This window comes from Gallus gallus, chromosome 19 (genome assembly GCF_016699485.2).
Source record: "Gallus gallus isolate bGalGal1 chromosome 19, bGalGal1.mat.broiler.GRCg7b, whole genome shotgun sequence".
Classification (NCBI taxonomy): Eukaryota; Metazoa; Chordata; class Aves; order Galliformes; family Phasianidae; genus Gallus; species Gallus gallus.
This window is the reverse complement of record NC_052550.1, coordinates 7,713,858-7,731,146: the sequence shown is the minus strand read 5'-3', so window position 1 is coordinate 7,731,146 and position 17,289 is coordinate 7,713,858. Positions and strand designations below refer to the sequence as shown.

Below are 17,289 nucleotides of genomic sequence, written 5' to 3'. Positions count from 1 at the left end.
CACCTTTTCTTAGCTGCTTATCTGAAACTTGAACGTAAAATCAAATATGAATCAGTGCTATTTCCTGCCTTTCTCCAACTGCTTTCAGCAGGCTCACAAGGCTCGGGCAGAGGCTTTCTACAGGAAAACTTTTCTGTACTACTTATGAGAGTTTTCTTAAATGCACCTTAAAGACATGCAAAGGTGAAGTGCACAGAGTTCTACTCACACTGAATTGAAGAGGTATGCTCGTCCTTGGCTTCCTTGAAAGGACTGAAAGGCAAGAAAACAACATTCAGTGTGGGTTGGTTGGCAGAAATACGGCTAAACCAGGAAGTACTCCCAACACCTTAATTAATGACCACAGATGGTCAGTACTGCCCATTACCAGGGCCTGAGTGGTGCCTCCAGGTGGAAGAGGCACAAAGCCAGCGTCAGGCAACAAGCACGGACGGAGAGAGGCCCTGTCCTGGAAGGCAGCAGCTGCCTCGGGCTCCTCTGCCCACACAACACATTGCTGGCAGCCTCGCCTGCTTTATCACCTGCTATCTCCAGCATCGACGTGCTGTGCGAGCCTATTTCCAAGAGTTCAGCTGTTCTCTCTCTCTCACGGGCACGTGCCGGACTGAACCAAGCCTGGAAGCTCTGTGCAAGGCGCTGCGCACACGTCTGCTCTTGTGCTGTCTGGGCACATCCCCTATGCCACGCATCTCCCAGGGCCTCGCTGCAAAACCAGGGCGTGCTGCAGAGCTGGCACATGGCTGGGAGCCAGCAGGCTGCTCTGCTGTCCCATCTCACTGCCCAGAGCCTCGCAGGCAGCAGCGGCTCACACGCAGCAAATGCTACCTGCGATGTTAAGGCAGTCTGACAAGCACATACTGAACTAAACATTTGGTGCTTATGAGCAAGAGCACAGGTGCTGTCTGAACACAAGTTACTTTAGGAGATACCTCAGGGAGTGCACTCATTGAGGGCTGAGGAGTCGGTAAAGCTGAAGAGAAGTTTTTCAGGATCATTTAACCCTTTGACCAGGAACCTTGGGCTATGTAATGGTTTTGTAAACCCTCAGCTTCTACAGATGGAGGTCTGCACGACCAAGGATGGCCACACAGAGAAGCAAAGTGAGAGCCACCCTAGGAGCAGTTAGCCCCGTTTCCATCCACACCACCAGCACTCACAGCTCCTGCCCTGACCAGCATGAGAGATCAAAATTCACTGGAGGAGCAATTTAAAACCTCCCTGACGAGGAACAAGCCGCTGCCAGGAAGGAAGAGTCCTGGAGAAGCTGTTCTTCAGCTGAGTCTGGAGCCCCATGTTATTGCCACCTAGGGCACAGAAGAGGCACTCGGGTGCAGCAGGGATGGATGCCTGAGGCACACGGGTATCTCTTTCACTCAGACAAAAGCAGTGCCCTAAAGAATGCCTCTTTTCTTGGGAAGGAATTAAATAGGACACACGGCTCAAGTATGTTTGTGTAATTGCATTTGTTAGAGAAGCTTCTTTTAATCTTTCTGCAGCCCTCAAGCCCCTTATTGTTGCTGTCAGCTGGTTGATACCCGCATGCCAAGCAGGACTGGCCTGGCAGCTCCGAGGTGTGGGCAGCATTGTCTCAGCACCCTGGGTGGGAAATGGCAACAGCACAAAGCCCACTGCCCCCTCAGAGCAGGGGACAGAGGCCAGACTCACACAGCACCCCACCTTGCTGCCCTGAACAGCAGGGCCCTGGCAGCCCACAGGCTGTGGATGGGTGTGGGATGAAACAGGAGGTCCCCCAGGCACATGTGTGCCATCAAAGCAGAATGAAAGCAGATGAAGCCTGCTAGCCATCCAGCCCTTCCAGTAAATACTTTTCCATAAACACCAAAGAGAGTAAGTTTGCCAATAAAAACAACCATGGGAGCAGAGTTTTTATTGGTACAGAAATAGGATTTTCCATTACTGCTGTGCAAATGCCTGTCTTTAATAAACAACAAAACCAAACCCACTGGCTCTGTGCCTGGGGCTCCCTGGGCACTCCCAGAGGACAGTGGCATCCCCAGAGATGCTTTTCCTTACAGCTCAGCCACGGCTTCAGGGCATCTGAGGTGGTCACCACGAAGAAGTCTCACAGATTACCTTCTGCCCAAGCAGGACCTCTCAGCATGCTACCACACAGCTCTCAGTGCTGCTGCCTGTCCTGATGTCCACTCTCCAGCTAGCCAAGGACTTGGCAAATCACATGAAAAGAAGTGAGGAAGGTCTGGCAGCCACCTCAAACTCACTAATGCATTTGGCTGTCCACAAGAGCAAGCTGTCAGTATCTTTATAAAGGTACACAGACAGGTTTTACCTGGGTGTTGCAGCCTCAGCATTTTCTGGAGATGTTCCTTCTCTGCTTGGGCTCCAGAAAAAAAATGGAGCATGCTGTAATGGGCATTGCAAGACCAGGAGAAACAGATCTATTTATACACAATCAGATGTCCTTTTCTTTGTAGTGAGCTGCCTGTTTTAAATACACACAGAAAAAGATTTCTGCAACACATTTCATGTTTGCTGAACACTGAGGTCAGCAGTGAGACCTACATTCTGTGCTGTGCCTTTTCTCTGTGTAGATTTTCCAGGTACACATTCAGAAGCGTATCTCACACACACATATAAATCCAGACTTGAGATTCTCTAAAGCAACAGCTCCTGGCATCACTTTCCAGCTGAAAGAAACGGAAAGGATTTTTGGTTGTTGTTTCCTGCTGAAAACCCAAGCACATATTTTTCTCTGCACCGTTAACACTGAATGTCTGGCTGGAAACACATCTGTATATGCCAGCAACAAAGTGCTCCCTCTCTGTCCTCCCTGAGCTCTTACTGTTCCTGAGTGCTCACATCCCAAACCCTTTGCTGTTGCACTCAGCACAGAGGCACCCACGAGCTGCAGGGCTGAGCACCCAGGTGGGAACGCCTCCCAGCTGCTGAGCTGCCTCTTGTTGCAGCAGGAGCTGGAACAGGAACTCCATGTGAAGATGCCTTTGGCAGCTGCTGTGGTTGAAGAAGCTCCTGTCATTCAATCTACAGACCCTCATTACAGCCCCTCAGCCACGCTGATTCCAAACAAGATCTGTGAAATCCTTATTTTTAAAAACAAATACTTCTTTTGTGCATGCAGGGATTTAAATATCCTTTTCTTGCTGTACTGGAACACAGATCCAGCTGAAAGGACAATCACACAAACTGCTAAATAATCACAGTATGGAGAAAGACAAGTCATTCTGCATAGGTAGTTCTTAATCTAAATTTGCTGGCAGAGACCCACTGTGCAGAATGAGAGCTCCAGAGAGAGGCAGACTGCAGGACAGGAGCTGGGGCTTCACAGCAGATCACATCTGCTGCAGAAGGAAGTGTAGTGTGGACCCAGCATCTAAAGTGGGAGCTCTTTGTGGCAGGCACACACTGCTTGCCACAGCAGGGACAGACTCATCCTGCAGGATTCAGAGCTGAATCCATATATATTCGATACCCATGACCTTGGGAGCTGTCATTTTGGTTCAGTCCATTTGCTGTATTCTGATCTCAAGTGGAAGTGCTGACTGCACCGTTCTGTTTGCACTGTCTGTGGTTCCTGGGCAAGATGCTCAAGTCCTTCCAAGCCTTCCTCGGTGCAGCTGCAGCCCTGGGAAACCCTGGCAAACATAGAAGGGCTGTGCCCCTCCACCACCAGCTCTGCACTTGCCCCTTCCTGTCACTTGTGACCACTGGAAATAGAAAGGGATTTGCAGGTTCAATCAGCACAGCCAGGGAACAGCATGGATACTGAATGTGCCCACACCTACACACCATAGCCCTGTCCCTCAGTACCTACAGCTTCCCATTCACCGTGTGTGCAGCCCACTCAGCAAACAGAGGACAGGATTAATGTCCCAAGTCTTTGTGACAGCTTTGACAATAGGCTGAGCACAAAAGGAGCTGGCTGGAATCATCTAGAAAACCAGGGAGCAGCTGCCAGGACTGAATGGTTCCATACTGCTGCCTGCTCTCTGCAGAGCGTGCTGCCCCTTACCTATGTCCAGCTGGCAGCCCTTTAGCAAACCAGTAAAACAAAAATGAAAAGGCTACGGGTCCCAGGGAGGGAAAAAGGAACAGAGTGTGCCCCTGCAAGTACCTCTGGGAGAGCTACAAACAATTCTCACTGCAAGCACACAGACAGGGCTGGAGCACACAGCCTGCCCGCACCTCCAGGCACGTTCAGGCTCAGAACACCTTAGGATGAGATTTCTGTTAACATAAAACACCGTCTGAAGGGGGAGAAGGCCTTTAAGGACAGCCCAAATGCAACATCCATCCAATTGGAGTGAGTTTGTTACAAAGCTGTGCTCCAGGACACAGGCTCCCCATGCCCCAAAGGGATGCGTGGAAACCCAAGGGAGCCCCATTGCACCAAGAAAGCTGCAGTCTTTACACTCAGCAACTCCAGTTCACTGTCCCTGGCACTAAACCACAACTCCTCTCAGCTGCTGTCCCACCCAACAACCAACACCACGCTGAAAGCTGTGCTTGAATGGCACCTCTCAAGCCCTATTAATTATAACAAAAAATGAATGGATTAAAAAAAAGCTTGCTATGTGTTTACAGCAACCAGTACGCCTAGTAACAGCACTAGGTACAGGACAGCTCTAACAGGAGATCACTCATGAGTCACTGCGCAGTGGAAAGAAATTGGAAATGGAGTAAGGAAGAGGCGCTGCAGCTCTGGGGGAATATGAGCTCATTGAGCCAACCCCCACACCCACCACGCTGTGCTGGGTTCATTCATTGCACCCGGCTCTCCCCACAAGGGACAGCCAATGATCTGATTTAACTGAGATTCAATTTTGCTCTGCTGATACTGGATACAGACCCATGTCAAGGGAACCGCTTACGTTCTTCCACCTGGTGCACAGCCATGCCCCTGCCCTGCTCCAGCTGCGCTCCTGACTCCTCATTGAGCTTCAACACAGGCCCTTAATGCTATTTAAAGCCCAAAGTCGATATGGAATTAGTGGACCAAACTCATCTCTGAAGTAAATTCAATTAATTCAGCACGGCCTTGTTCCCCAGCAGCCTACGCTGCTGTAGCACAGTGAGTAACTACTTTGTGCTTCACCCTCAAAGCAGCAGCTTGCTACTGCCTGCATCTCAGGCTATACAGGCTGTGGGAAGGGAAGGGAGCTGCAGCTCAGAGATGGGTGATGTCACTGCAATGGGTCTTCATGCTGATAGGAGATGTTATCAGCTCCTACCCTGCCAGCAGCAGTGCTCACTGAAGCCCTTCGTTCCCTCTGCAGCCAGGAGCCTTCTTTAATTTTCTTTTTCTTGAGATGCTTTCATCTTTTCAGGTTTCTAGGAGATAAAGCTAAGAAAAACCATCATTGTTCACAAGACTCCCAAAAGTGCTAGGGAAATGTGTGCTTTGCAGTGTGCCACTGAGACCATCCATTATCAGCAGTGGGGAGAGCAAGAGATTCCCCTGCTTTGCAGTAATGAAAAATCACTATTTGAAACAAGTGACCATTCTTTTTGCTTTTCTTTCTCCCTATGGTGCACAGATTTCCAATACCTATTTAAACCATCACAGTGCTAAGCCACAGCCAAAGTTCTGTAAAGCATCTCAACATTCAGAAGCTATATGCAAACAGCTCTGCTCCATTCTCCCTCCATTGGGCTTCCCCCATTACCCCAACAGCTCTGACACAACCCCAAATCCCACCAAGTTATCATAAGCCCTGTGCATTTCAGCCTCCTTTAATAAGCCCTGGGCTTCTATATTCTCCTTGTATTTTTGTGTTTCTAGCACACAGACTTCAAAGTGTGAATGCTAAAGGCACAAACAAAAGAAGACAAAAAAAAAGTATACCAAATTCATTAAGTCTATATGACTTTACAGTATTGTGGGGCTCCTCCTGCCATCTCTGGTGGCGTCAGGTTGCTGGTGGTGCACTCCAAAACTTGACTTTGGAATGAAAAATGATGGGAATACAGGGAGAACGAAGCAGACAATCTTTACTTCCACATATAGGGAGGCACACAAAACCAGAGCAGCTCCACGAGACAAAGGGAGGGTTTCTCTGTGAGCTGAGCAGAGGGTGATGGACATGGGAGAAGCTGCACACAGTCCCATGAGAGCAGGGAGTGACTGCTGCCCATGTTCCTGCATGACTCCCCTCTGTCAAAAGAGAATCCCCAGCACTTCAGCCACCAACAACATCCACCCAATGCAATTCATTATGGTTTGGTACAGAAGAGAGCAGCACTTTATTACTTACTGTGGAAAAACCTACAGGATGAGAACAAAGCCCAGCAGTTTCTTCCTGAATACAGAATGATGAAAAAGTGTTTATGTTCCAGTGAAGCTACAATTGCTACAGCAGCAGTGTGTTTTTCTTTCCCCTCATTTTTACGTGGGGCTGTTTTCCTGTAGGGTGATGGCAGCTTGAAGCATCCAACAAAGAAACTATTGGGAAAAGGAGTGGCAGGGAAGGGGGAGTGCCCTTTCTTTCCACATTAATTATTGCTACTATATGGGTTTTAGAGATAAACACAAGACAGAACTGGAATGGAAGATGGAAACTGCTAATGCAACAGATATTTAATTAGCAGCATAATAGCAACCATCCATGGATCAGCAGAACACTGTATTCCATTAATGCAGCCACTGAGCTCACAACAGCACCAGGGCTGACACGGAGAGCAGATTTGCTTCTCAGCAAAACCAGTGTGTCCACAGCAGTTCCATGGATAATAAATGGGAACTCTCTTTTATTTATGCTCAGATCATCAATTTTAAGGCAGAGGAAGCAGCAGGTGAAGGGAGAGTTATTTCCATAAAGAAAGTGATTGATGAGGAAAGCCACTTTTATCCTCCCTGACAAGGGTTTCTAAACCATTTTGAATTACTACCTTTTTTTTTTTTTTTCCTTTTTGGAACAGAATGAAATACATTAAAAAAAAAAATCACACAGCAATTAATTGCTGTATAAACACAATTACACAGGGAGGCACGATTTTCCTTGGGCTCCCTCTGTTCAGCAGCCACATCCTGCCTCAGTCAGAGACCTGATCCTGACCGCCTTCCACTCCCATTAAGGCCAGCAGGAATGGAGGGAGCACAGTGACTCGCAGGCTAAGCCCCAGAGGAAGCAATTACACAGGACAAAAATCTAATTTAGGTAGCTGCACTATGGAACAGGTACTACAAATACTCATTACGCTGCTCAGATTTCATATTCTGACTCTTTCCACCAAAGGGCACTTTTGTTTGTTTATTCTCCCTCTCCCTTTCAAACACAAGCTTTCCAGAGCTGCCAGGACCCACTCCTGTCCCCACGCTGCAATTGAGGCCAGCAGACACCAGCCTGTCCAGGGCTGTCTCCTGGGCAGCACACTGAGAGAAGAAGTGCCCATTTTATTTTAAGCTGCATGGAAACCTACTTCAAAGTTTACAGCAGTGAAACAGGAAGCAGAAAGCAAAACAAAAATCAAGACCCACTCGTGACTTCTCCCAGAACTGCTTTGCTGCTCACCACTTACAGCTTGAATTCCAGCAATACTTACAGCTAGGAACAAAGCTTCAAATAATATCTAAAAGACAATTCATTAGGGAACAAAAGCAGAAAAGCAGGATGCAAAAGCCTCTGGACAGCTGCTAGAGATGTGTGCAAAATGGATAAACCTGGTGGATAAGGAGCTAAAAGCAGAATAAATGAACAGAAGCTTACTGTGCAGAGCTGAGCCACTAAGACTAATGCAATTATGAAATGCATAGTGTGAAGACATTATTGCTGTATGCTGCTCAGTCTGAGGTTGGAAGAATGAGACCAGCCCTATTTCCATTTATAAAGCGATGTTGAAATATAGAAAAGAGCCACAAGAATGATAAAGAACTGGAAAAAATAATCTCACTGTGACAGTAAGAGTTGAATCTGTTTAGCTCATCAGAACAGTGATCAAGAGTGACCTCAGTTACTGTATACCAGCAGCTTTTATAGTGAGAAATAACAGATATCTACTGCCTACTATATCTGTTTTTTTAATAATGAGAAGAATGGTCACTGACTAGAAGCACAAGCCAGACAAGTCTAAATGTGATGTCTCCAACCTGTAATAGTAAGGATGATTAACCACCGGAATAAGTGACCAAGGAGAGCAGTGAATTTTCCCTCTTGAAGTCTTCAAATCAAGACTAAATGCTTTTTCAGGACGACATGCTGCAATCATGATGAAACCCAGTGGCCTGTGCTAGACATGATAGCTCCTCCTGACCTTAAGAGTTCATCAGCACCAAGCTGGGAGCTGAAGTGCATAGTTGGGAAGAAACAAGACCTACTTTTAAAAGGAAGGAGAAACACAGTGGGATGCAAAATACTAAGAACTTTATCCCAAAAAGGGAGCATACACCTTACCCCACAGTATTTAGCTTGTCCCCACATTAGAAATGTAGGATTTTTCCCTTGACTAGCTTTGGAACTCTTTTTCAATTAGATGTAAGTTTTGAAACAGACACATCACCATTTTAGGGTTATTCTTCGGCTTGTGTGTGTGCTCTCCCTTCCCCCCCAGCAAGTAACTTCATGTCTTCAAGGTGAACTGACAAACAAATGCTGACCTGGCAGCACTGCCGCATGAGAAGCAAGGCTCTAGGAACGTCACACACCACCTTCCTCATGTGCCCAGAGGAGAAAGACAAAAGGAAAGTCCAACAATTGCTGCTTGCCACAGAGCCTGCCACACACACCTATACAAGGTGCATGGGAATGCTTTGAAGCAACTAAATTCATACATGACTTATCTGAAAGCTAGCACCAAAGTCTCATAACCTTTAAGATCCCACAGTTGTAGCACAGAGCAAAGTTTGATGCTTTCAATATGCCATAAGGATCAGAGACTACTGTACCAACAAGCCCAGCAGCCTGCTTGCCAGGCATGCACAGTGTGCACGGATGCATAATGACTGAGAGTGAAGTTTGCTTGAGAACCACACAACTCCTGTCTCAAAAGACAGTGAAGAGCTTGTAAGTGTACTCTACAGCTAACCACCCAACCCAGCTGAGGAAGTCAAGCACATACAAGTGGATTTTTTTTTTCCTAAATTCTGTGCTGGCATTGCCAAAGCCTTTTGTGTTGAAGGATTTCACATTCATGTTCAGTATGGGGCCCAAGCAGACATCAAAGGAAAGCATTAAACTTCTTAGGCTAGCCTTAGGCCAACTTCAGAGGATACATCACTGCATAATATTTAGCATTTGGATCACAGTAATGCATGGAAAAAGAAACTGCAAGACGCCCACAAGACATTCCCTACATACTTCCATAATCAGGGACATTTCTGCTGGATTACTGTTCACATGGCATAAAAAAAAGTCAGCAACCAAGACACCAATGTGGCTTTATTTGGCCCTTCTGCTCATTCCCATCCCTCTCTACCAGACACCAGATACATACGAACTCCTACCAAAAAGACTGACAGTTTGAAAGGCACAGAGCAGGTAGAAGCCAGCACTGCATCTGCTAGGCTGAAAAAAGAGAGGAAATGCTCTTTACACTGTTGAACGTCTATTGTGTCAACTGTTTGCCAGGCCACACTAAGAAGTGATGCAGAAGGCACACTTCTCAAGAGAAGCCCCTCCATCCCCTTCCCCGAGGGATTGTGCCATTGCTGACTACAGAACACTCTTTTCTTAAAGGTTCTAAAAACCATGGGATGTTGTGCCTGAGAAAGAGAAGTGCAACAACAAGGACTTTCACCTATTTTTTTGGCAACTGGAAACACAAAGCACTGAAATATGCTTTTTAACTACAGTTGCCTGGCACAGTGTTTGGTTTTTACAGTAAAGCCAACGGGGATTAGGACATACTGTACTAATTCACAAGAGCAGACAGTACCTGCTCCAGAGCTTTATCTTCCAAGCAGACTGGAGAAAACAGCAGCATTTCAATGGTACAGTAGGGAAAAGAGGAACAAAGGCATTTAGTGACTTACTCAGCGTCACAGATCAACCTGCTGCAGGTCTAGGTTGCGTTCCCAGAGTCTCAGCCCACTCAGGCATTGGAAAAAGCAATGAAATAAGAGTATGCACTATATTTGGCACTCATTCCTAAATCAATCCTAAATCATTCGCTACGAGGGAACAAGAACCTCCACTCACGTTAATGCAAGGCACTGAAGGAACATACAAATGAAAACTAGTTATTCACTCCACCCATCTATCTCATCACCTTCTATTTCCTAAGTCAGTAAAACCTTTCTTGGCCAGACGACCCAGCCCACAATTGGGATCTCATTACAAATCAGACGTTCTAAACCACTTTCTCCCTTTGGCTGCAGAAGATAAAAGGCCAAGTGCACAGGCAACATTTTAGTAACTGGCTTCATGTAACAGTTTCAGATTTTCTTAAAAGCTTCAGCATCGATTATTTTCTTTAAATAGCAATGGGTTATTGAGAAACCTTCCGTCCATTTTAATGCACAAAGTTTTCCTTAAGAAGGAAAGAAAGCAAAAAATCAGTCCTGCAAAGGCATAGTTGTTGAAGAGTTGTTGATATCCAGACCTAGCAAAACACTGAAGCCAAGGTTAACGCTGGTGCTGAAGGGCTAAGAGGAGAAACACAGAGATGAAAAGGAAATAAAGTATGGATTGACCCAGAACAATAGTGGGATTCAGCTCCAGCTAGAGCTTCAGCCAGCAGTGTGAGCCAGTGCTGCCATTTGCATGTAGCCAAAGGAGCTAAAGGCTCATGGCACGCATAGCAGCACAGCTCTCATGTGGTCTCTGTACAACTTGGGGCAAAATGAATATAGGAATTAATTTCTTTGAGCAAAAACACCAACACCCTGCTGTTACATAAAAGCCTGTTTTCTGGGGAGTGCTTCCAAAGATAGTGTCATTTGGGCTGTTCTGAATCAAGCGACAGTCAGGTTCAAGATGGGATACACTGCAGCCTGAGAAACACTGGTTTGAAGTAATCTCCTGTTCCTTTTTCAGTCCTCACAGCACTCGTTCCTTCCTTCAGTTTGTTAGATTTTCATATGGAAAATGAGCGTGGCAATTCCACCTCCTGGTTCTCAGATGCTAATATAAGTCTGTGATGAAAGCACTGCAGAAGGCCTCAGGGAGATGTTTAAATCCTAACTCAAACAGATAAAAAGACGACTATTTAAGTTTGCCTGGGAAAGTCTCTGCACATATTGGAAACCCCTTGAGGCAAGGACTGCCCTTCTGTTCTCAGTTTAATGGTCTGTTGTACAAATTACGATTGCACAATTATTTTTATAAAGTTTTCAATTACACTAAGAATGTGTCTTACTGAGGTTTATAACTGTGAGAAATAAAACCTAAAACCCCAAAGCCTTTGGATTCGAGCTGCACGACCCACTAATATTCCACCAGCAGTGCTCTCCCAACACTACTACAAGGTTACACCCCAGTCCACAACGAGCAGACAAGCATCCCAGCACACTGTAGCTAACACTGCCATAATTCAACACACAGCTTTGTTTTGTGTTTTCAAATCTTTTCTTCTGCATTCATATTTTAGCAGTCAGCATTCCTGGGCAGATCCTGCATGCCTTGATGACTGGAAGCTTGGATTCCAAGCAGGGTGCAATGGTATCGCCCTGCTGGAAGCTACTTATCTGTAAAGCTGGCTGCACTGCACACAGGAATATCAAGGGCACAGACATGGAACAAGGAGGAGAAAGAAGCATCAGAGGTGAAACCAACGGGCATGCATTGCCATGTGTTCTCCCTTGCTCAGGACCAGGCATGTTGGAAAGAGCAAAGCACAAATTCTGACCTACAATGAACACAGAAAGCAAAACCTACCTCCTCTGTCTAGGTCTCAGCCCAAAATCCAGCTTGCAACAACTCTCCCAGTGGAGGGGCAGGGGAGTGATTACCTCATTTTACAAACATCAGAACAGCACAGGAGCAAGGGCTTGAAGGCACCCAGCTGGTCTGGGAGGCAGGATGTGCTTCGAGCCCAGACCTGGGCACACACTGCTAACTCTGCTGTTGATGTTAACATTTCAAAACCTCTTTCTGTTGTGGAAATGTACAACCTCCTCCTCTTTAAAACCTGGAGGCTTTACAGCCCTCCTCTGCTGACAACTGCTGCCCCTGTACCAGAACAAGAGCCCCCAGGAGGCCCAGAATGACTCAGATGTGATGGCCTTAGAGGAGGCTTGTCTACAGAAGCTGAAAAAAACCTCAAAACTGTAGCAGTCTGCAATCAGCATAACTCATGGCAGAATGCTGAAATTCAACTGCTAGGCACAGAGAGAAAACATCACAGAGGTGCAGATCAACCCAACCAGGCAACAACCAAGAGAAAAAGAAAGGAGGCAGCCTCCAATGGAAGACAATCCATCTGAGCACCTAACATAAAGAATCTGAGAGGATCTCTCCAGCTGTACAACCAATGCCCTTGATGCAAGGTGACACATTCTTATCTTTCCTGTGCAAACAGGAAGGGGGAAGCATGACACCCTTTCCACCAGGCAAAGCACCTCTGTGCCTTGTGATACTGCCCTCTCTCAAGGCTGCTCCAGAAGCTGAACTCGTTTAAGTTGCACACACACACACAGCTCGAGCGCAATTTCCTCTCATCTCAGCTAATAATCTTACAGCGCGTCTGCTTTTTTCTGAACACATACTTTATGAGCTGAATAAACTTTATGGAAGAGTTGATTGCCAAGGCAGCCGAAAGCTGGAAACCTGATGCTTGACCACAGCCAGGAACAGCAGGCTCCAAGAAAGTTTAGCAGCAGCTTTTGCACCTCAGCTTCTCTAACTGGCCCGCTCCCCCTGCAAAGACCCCTCACTTACTGGCTCTGAATGCTTTTCATTCAGCTTATCCTCAAGATTCCCTTTGTGATTGAGAGACCATAAGAGAGAACAGCATCCTTCCAACCTTACCAGCACAGAGCACAGCCCAGCATCCATCCCTCGCATTTTCTCTGCAGATTTTTTTTTAGTTTGGAGGCTGTCAAAACGATGTGGATTTGAACAACAACTCAATGGTCTTTGTAAAGATATATAACATTTCAGTAGAAGCATCAGCAAATCTTCCCTTAAGCAAGGGCTTTAGAGAAGTTGTTTGGAACAGATCAATATTTAACAGAGAAAACACTTCCAGGCACTTCTACAACTCTTGATCATGCAACAACCCTTTGGCAATGCTGACAAGCATGTACACAAACAAGTACTGGGAAGGCAACTCGCAGTCCTATCCATCAGTTAATGCAGTTTTACATCTGGAAATGAGAGGGAGAAGCCAACATCACGGGAAGAAATGGACCCCCCCAGGAAGCACTCTAAGGGCCCCCGGTTTGGAAACCCATCCCCTGCAGCTATTTTCCAACTGACTTAAATGAAAACAGCAGCTCACATACAGATCCTATAGCCTAAGAGCCCATTTTCTGAGCAGAAACCATAATGCTGGTGAAGGCCAGGCACCTGTACAGAGACTAATCTGCAGCATGAGCAAACACCCCACACCCGCAGGGTAAGGTCACGTACGTACCTTAGAAATGAGTTCATCATGGTTAGCAAGATGAGCCCTGCAGTGAATGCAGCTGTAGGTCCTGTGGCATGAAGGCAGATATGCCTGGAAAGTCTTGGACCTTGTCATCTTCACCATTGGAGCCACCGAGCGCTGCGTGAACTCCGGGGTAGCCCAGGAGGCACTGCCGCAGGACGGGTCACACGGGAAACACCGGAAGACACAGGTAAAGGCCGTGGTTTGGCAGGGGATGGGTGTGGGGCAGGCTCCACACGCTGGTGACAGCTTCAGAGGAAGAGATTCAGGTCTAGGGAACAGAGGGCTTCACACAGACCTATGTTTAAAACAGAGCAGAGATGGAACACTCAGCACAGGTGTTGCACTGTGAGTTACGGTGGTCTCCGGGCTGAGAGTGTGATGGCAAGCAGAGAGGAGAGAGCAGCCAGGGACAGGGCTGCTGTCTGCAGGTGAGACCAACACACATTCATGCCTGCTGGCTGCCTGCCCTCACATCCTCCCGCTGCCGCTATCTACCATCTTCCTATCACTCAGGCGCTCACAATCTCTATTCATTCTTCCAACGCTTAATGGATTTGGAAAGAACTACAGGCGCACAAAGATGCTAAAAAGCTCATTTTCATCAAGTCTCGTCTCCCAGACACCTCAGGGAACAGCACACATCCAGGCCCAGCGCTGCAGCAGCCCAGGGAGCAGCCAGGCTCCAGCAGCTCCTGAGAAAGCCGGGCCTGGCACTGTGCAACGCAGCACTCCGGGCTGTGGGAAGGCTGAGAGCTGAGCCTCGGCTTCCTCTGCCACCAGCAAGTGCACAACTCACCAGACCAGTTCTGCCCTCTCATCTGCCCCCGCTTCCACACGGGAAATGGAGGATTACTTCATTGTGCTCATCTTTGTAATTTGCTGCGAGCTCTGAAGGCAGGAGCTACTCCACCAACCGCACTCCAGTGGTTTTTTTTTTCCCCCTCAGAACATCTGACAGCAGCCCAAGTGAGGAGCAGCCTCCAGGACTACCCCTGATAAGAGGGGACACAGCTATAAATCCTATTTAGGCTGCAAATACCCATTTACTATCCAACATTATCCAACAGAACCTGCTAGGCAGCTCAAGCCTGGGTCATCTGGCTGGCAGAAATCAGTTTTTCAGATCCTGCATTCACAAACCTTGCCAGGTAACAAATGCCTCCTCTGAGGATGAAAGCAGCAGCAAAGGTGAAGCAGCTCCCCTCCCTGCCTGGTACGTGGTGTGCATGCATGCTCCAGGAGTTAACCATGGGCTCTGGCTGCTCCTCCCGTGAGGATTTTCCCTCCCATACAATACGTGATTGTGTTCACTTCCTGAGCCTGCACTTTGTGTATCAAATACTGCAACAATCCCCTCTCTTAAAATAAAAGAAAAAGAAAAAACATCACCCAAACCTGACCTGCAATGGAGATTCCTGAAGGGAACAAAACAGAAAAGTAGAAAAGCTTAAAGCTGGTCTCTAAGCCACTGTGTGTAACTGGCCTGAAGTGTATCTGATTATCTTCCAGGTTATAGTAAAGCCAGCTGAGGTCCCTACAGTGCCAGAAGAGCTCCCAGGAGCCTGCATGCTGAGCTGGCTGTGCTGCAGCTCACCAGGATGTGCACCACAAGCACAGCAAAGCACCAAGCTCAGGGTTCACAGCACAGCAATGCTGGACTTGGACAATTCTAAGCAAATGCATCTCTTTATTTGCTAAAGGGGAAACTGTTCAATGAAGGTGTGATGGAAACCAAAACGTTTATTGGGGAACTGAAGGCAGGACCCAAGAGAATTGCTGCAGGAGGTGGTCCTGCAGAACTCCTGCCCACAGCCCATTTACCAAACAGCACGTCAGACTGAAAGAGCAGCAATAATCAGGCTGTGAATCCATTACTGCTGCCTGCTGGAAAGCCTCATGCGTGAGCACGGTCAGACACATAAGCAACAACAAAAAAAACCCACCCCAAAAGTCATCACCTTGGTACCAAGGCACCATTTATGGAAAGCTCTGTCTCTTAACACTTCTGCTCCTAAATCTTCTTGTCATTGCTGAAAAGGAAGATTCAAGGCATCCAAGACACATTAGTGCTTCTGAAGGCATTCCCCTCCAGACCTACTGCAGGCTGGGCAGCCCTGCAGAGCCTGCCTTGTGTGCACAGCTTCCCAACACAGTACTGCAAGCATTACAGTGGGGAGCTGCCACAGACACACATGGGCACCATTTAGCACAGCCCAACGCTCACCACAATATGGTCAACAGGAGGAATGCACTGGTAAGCCAACCCGATACTTGGTGTGTTGGTTTAGGTTCCCCCCCCCCAAAAAAAAATATTTTTTCCTGCTTTTCATAAGTCAGTTCATCCTCTACTCAAATGGGAGAAAGATTCTTACTCATCCTGCAAACTGCTGATAAAGCCCATCTATCACCATCATAATAGTCAGCACTTACATGGCACTTTTCATCCTTAAAGCTCTTTGCAAACACTAACTAATCAGATTAACCTTTTGCAATTAAAGTTAGAGCCAGAGCTCTGGAAGGTCCATCCTGACACAGAAGGGCTCATTCCCCAGCTTGTCAGAAACAAAACCTGCTCCTGTTGAGGCAGAAAGACTCTGTCGGGTGGAATTGACCAACCTGTGCCCTGTTTGGTGCACAGCTGCATCTCTGGACCTCAGCAGATCAGAACAGGGACCAAACACAACCAGATTCCAAGGCAAAGCAGTGTCAGAAAGCAACAGCTTACAGCAGACAGACCAGCTGAGGAACAAGCAAGATTTCACCTGACCTCTGAATGAGCAAACAGACTGTCAAAACCCATGTTTACACTGACCTCATCAAATGGTGTGATCTTCTCTCTTTCCTCCATTTTCTATGAGGTGAGCAGGTAAACACACCAGCCAGCAGCTCTATTGCTTCCCTCCTGTACCACTGTGCCAATTGTTTCTTTTCCCATCAACTGCCCACCACCGCAACAACTCAGCACTGCAGCACTACAGTTTGAGAAGCACTCCACAGGCACCCTACAAGCCAAATGGAGACACAAACAATGCCCAGCCAGAAGAACGTAAGAGAAATGCCTTATTTGTTGTTTGCTGACTTTAGCATCGGTGCTCTGGAACAATGAGTAGAACAGGAAAAACTACAGCTACATGGTATCACAGAGAAACCAACAGCACACACACACACACTACCTGCTGCACGCTCCTTTCTGCACAAATATTTCATGAGAACTCATTCATTTGACCTCATAACATATTTAATGTCAGCAAAAACATGTGGCCTTTCAGGAGACAAAGTGAACTGAGAAGGTATCTGGGCACCGATTGAGACGAATTGTGATTCTTGTTCTCAGTACTGTACTGAGAAGGCAAAACAAATGGATTCCTTTGCTAAAGGCAGGGGAGAGAACAGAGATAAGACCTTGATGGGAAACCTGGCTGAGATGCTAAGTAAGGAACCACCTTAAGAAAAACAAACTAAAAACTTCAGAAGTACTCCATACATCATATAAGCATTGCCTTTAAGAAAAAAAAGCTTTGATGACTTAATTATTGTGCCTAACACCATTAGAGAGATGAGAATCTGCATTCTGCATAATCCAGTATTTCTCTTTTATAATTTAAGAGAAATTTCATTTTGGAATGTATGCAATCAAGCCATTGGAACAGAAATTTGTACGTACTAATTAACCTGCAAGAAGTCAGAAAACTGGTTGAGACAAAAGGAGTGAATTCTAGGGAAAAGCTTATCTGCATCATCTACTGTGGCAAACAGTGAGGATCA

The 17,289-nt window shown here is 46.8% G+C and overlaps 1 protein-coding gene and 1 non-coding gene across 16 annotated transcripts in view; both read right to left on the bottom strand.

Annotated features, from left to right (window-relative positions):
- Window positions 1–17,289, bottom strand: part of YPEL2 (yippee like 2) — a 31,515-nt gene that overhangs the window by 6,448 nt on the left and 7,778 nt on the right. For 13 of the 15 annotated variants that reach the window (NM_001397240.1, NM_001397239.1, XM_046902404.1 and 10 more), the window contains 2 exons: window positions 13,507–13,819; window positions 209–252 (listed from right to left, as the gene is read on the bottom strand). In NM_001397240.1, the coding sequence (NP_001384169.1) occupies window positions 209–252; window positions 13,507–13,623 (161 nt within the window). In that variant the 5' untranslated portion in view covers window positions 13,624–13,819. Of the gene's footprint in view, window positions 1–208; window positions 253–13,506; window positions 13,820–16,336; window positions 16,527–17,289 lie in introns of all 15 variants that reach the window. The other 2 variants (XM_046902407.1, XM_046902405.1) reach the window with 1 other exon arrangement.
- MIR1697 (microRNA 1697) lies at window positions 6,078–6,156 on the bottom strand. The gene has a single exon (NR_035191.1). It is a non-coding gene; the product is annotated as a microRNA 1697 (primary transcript).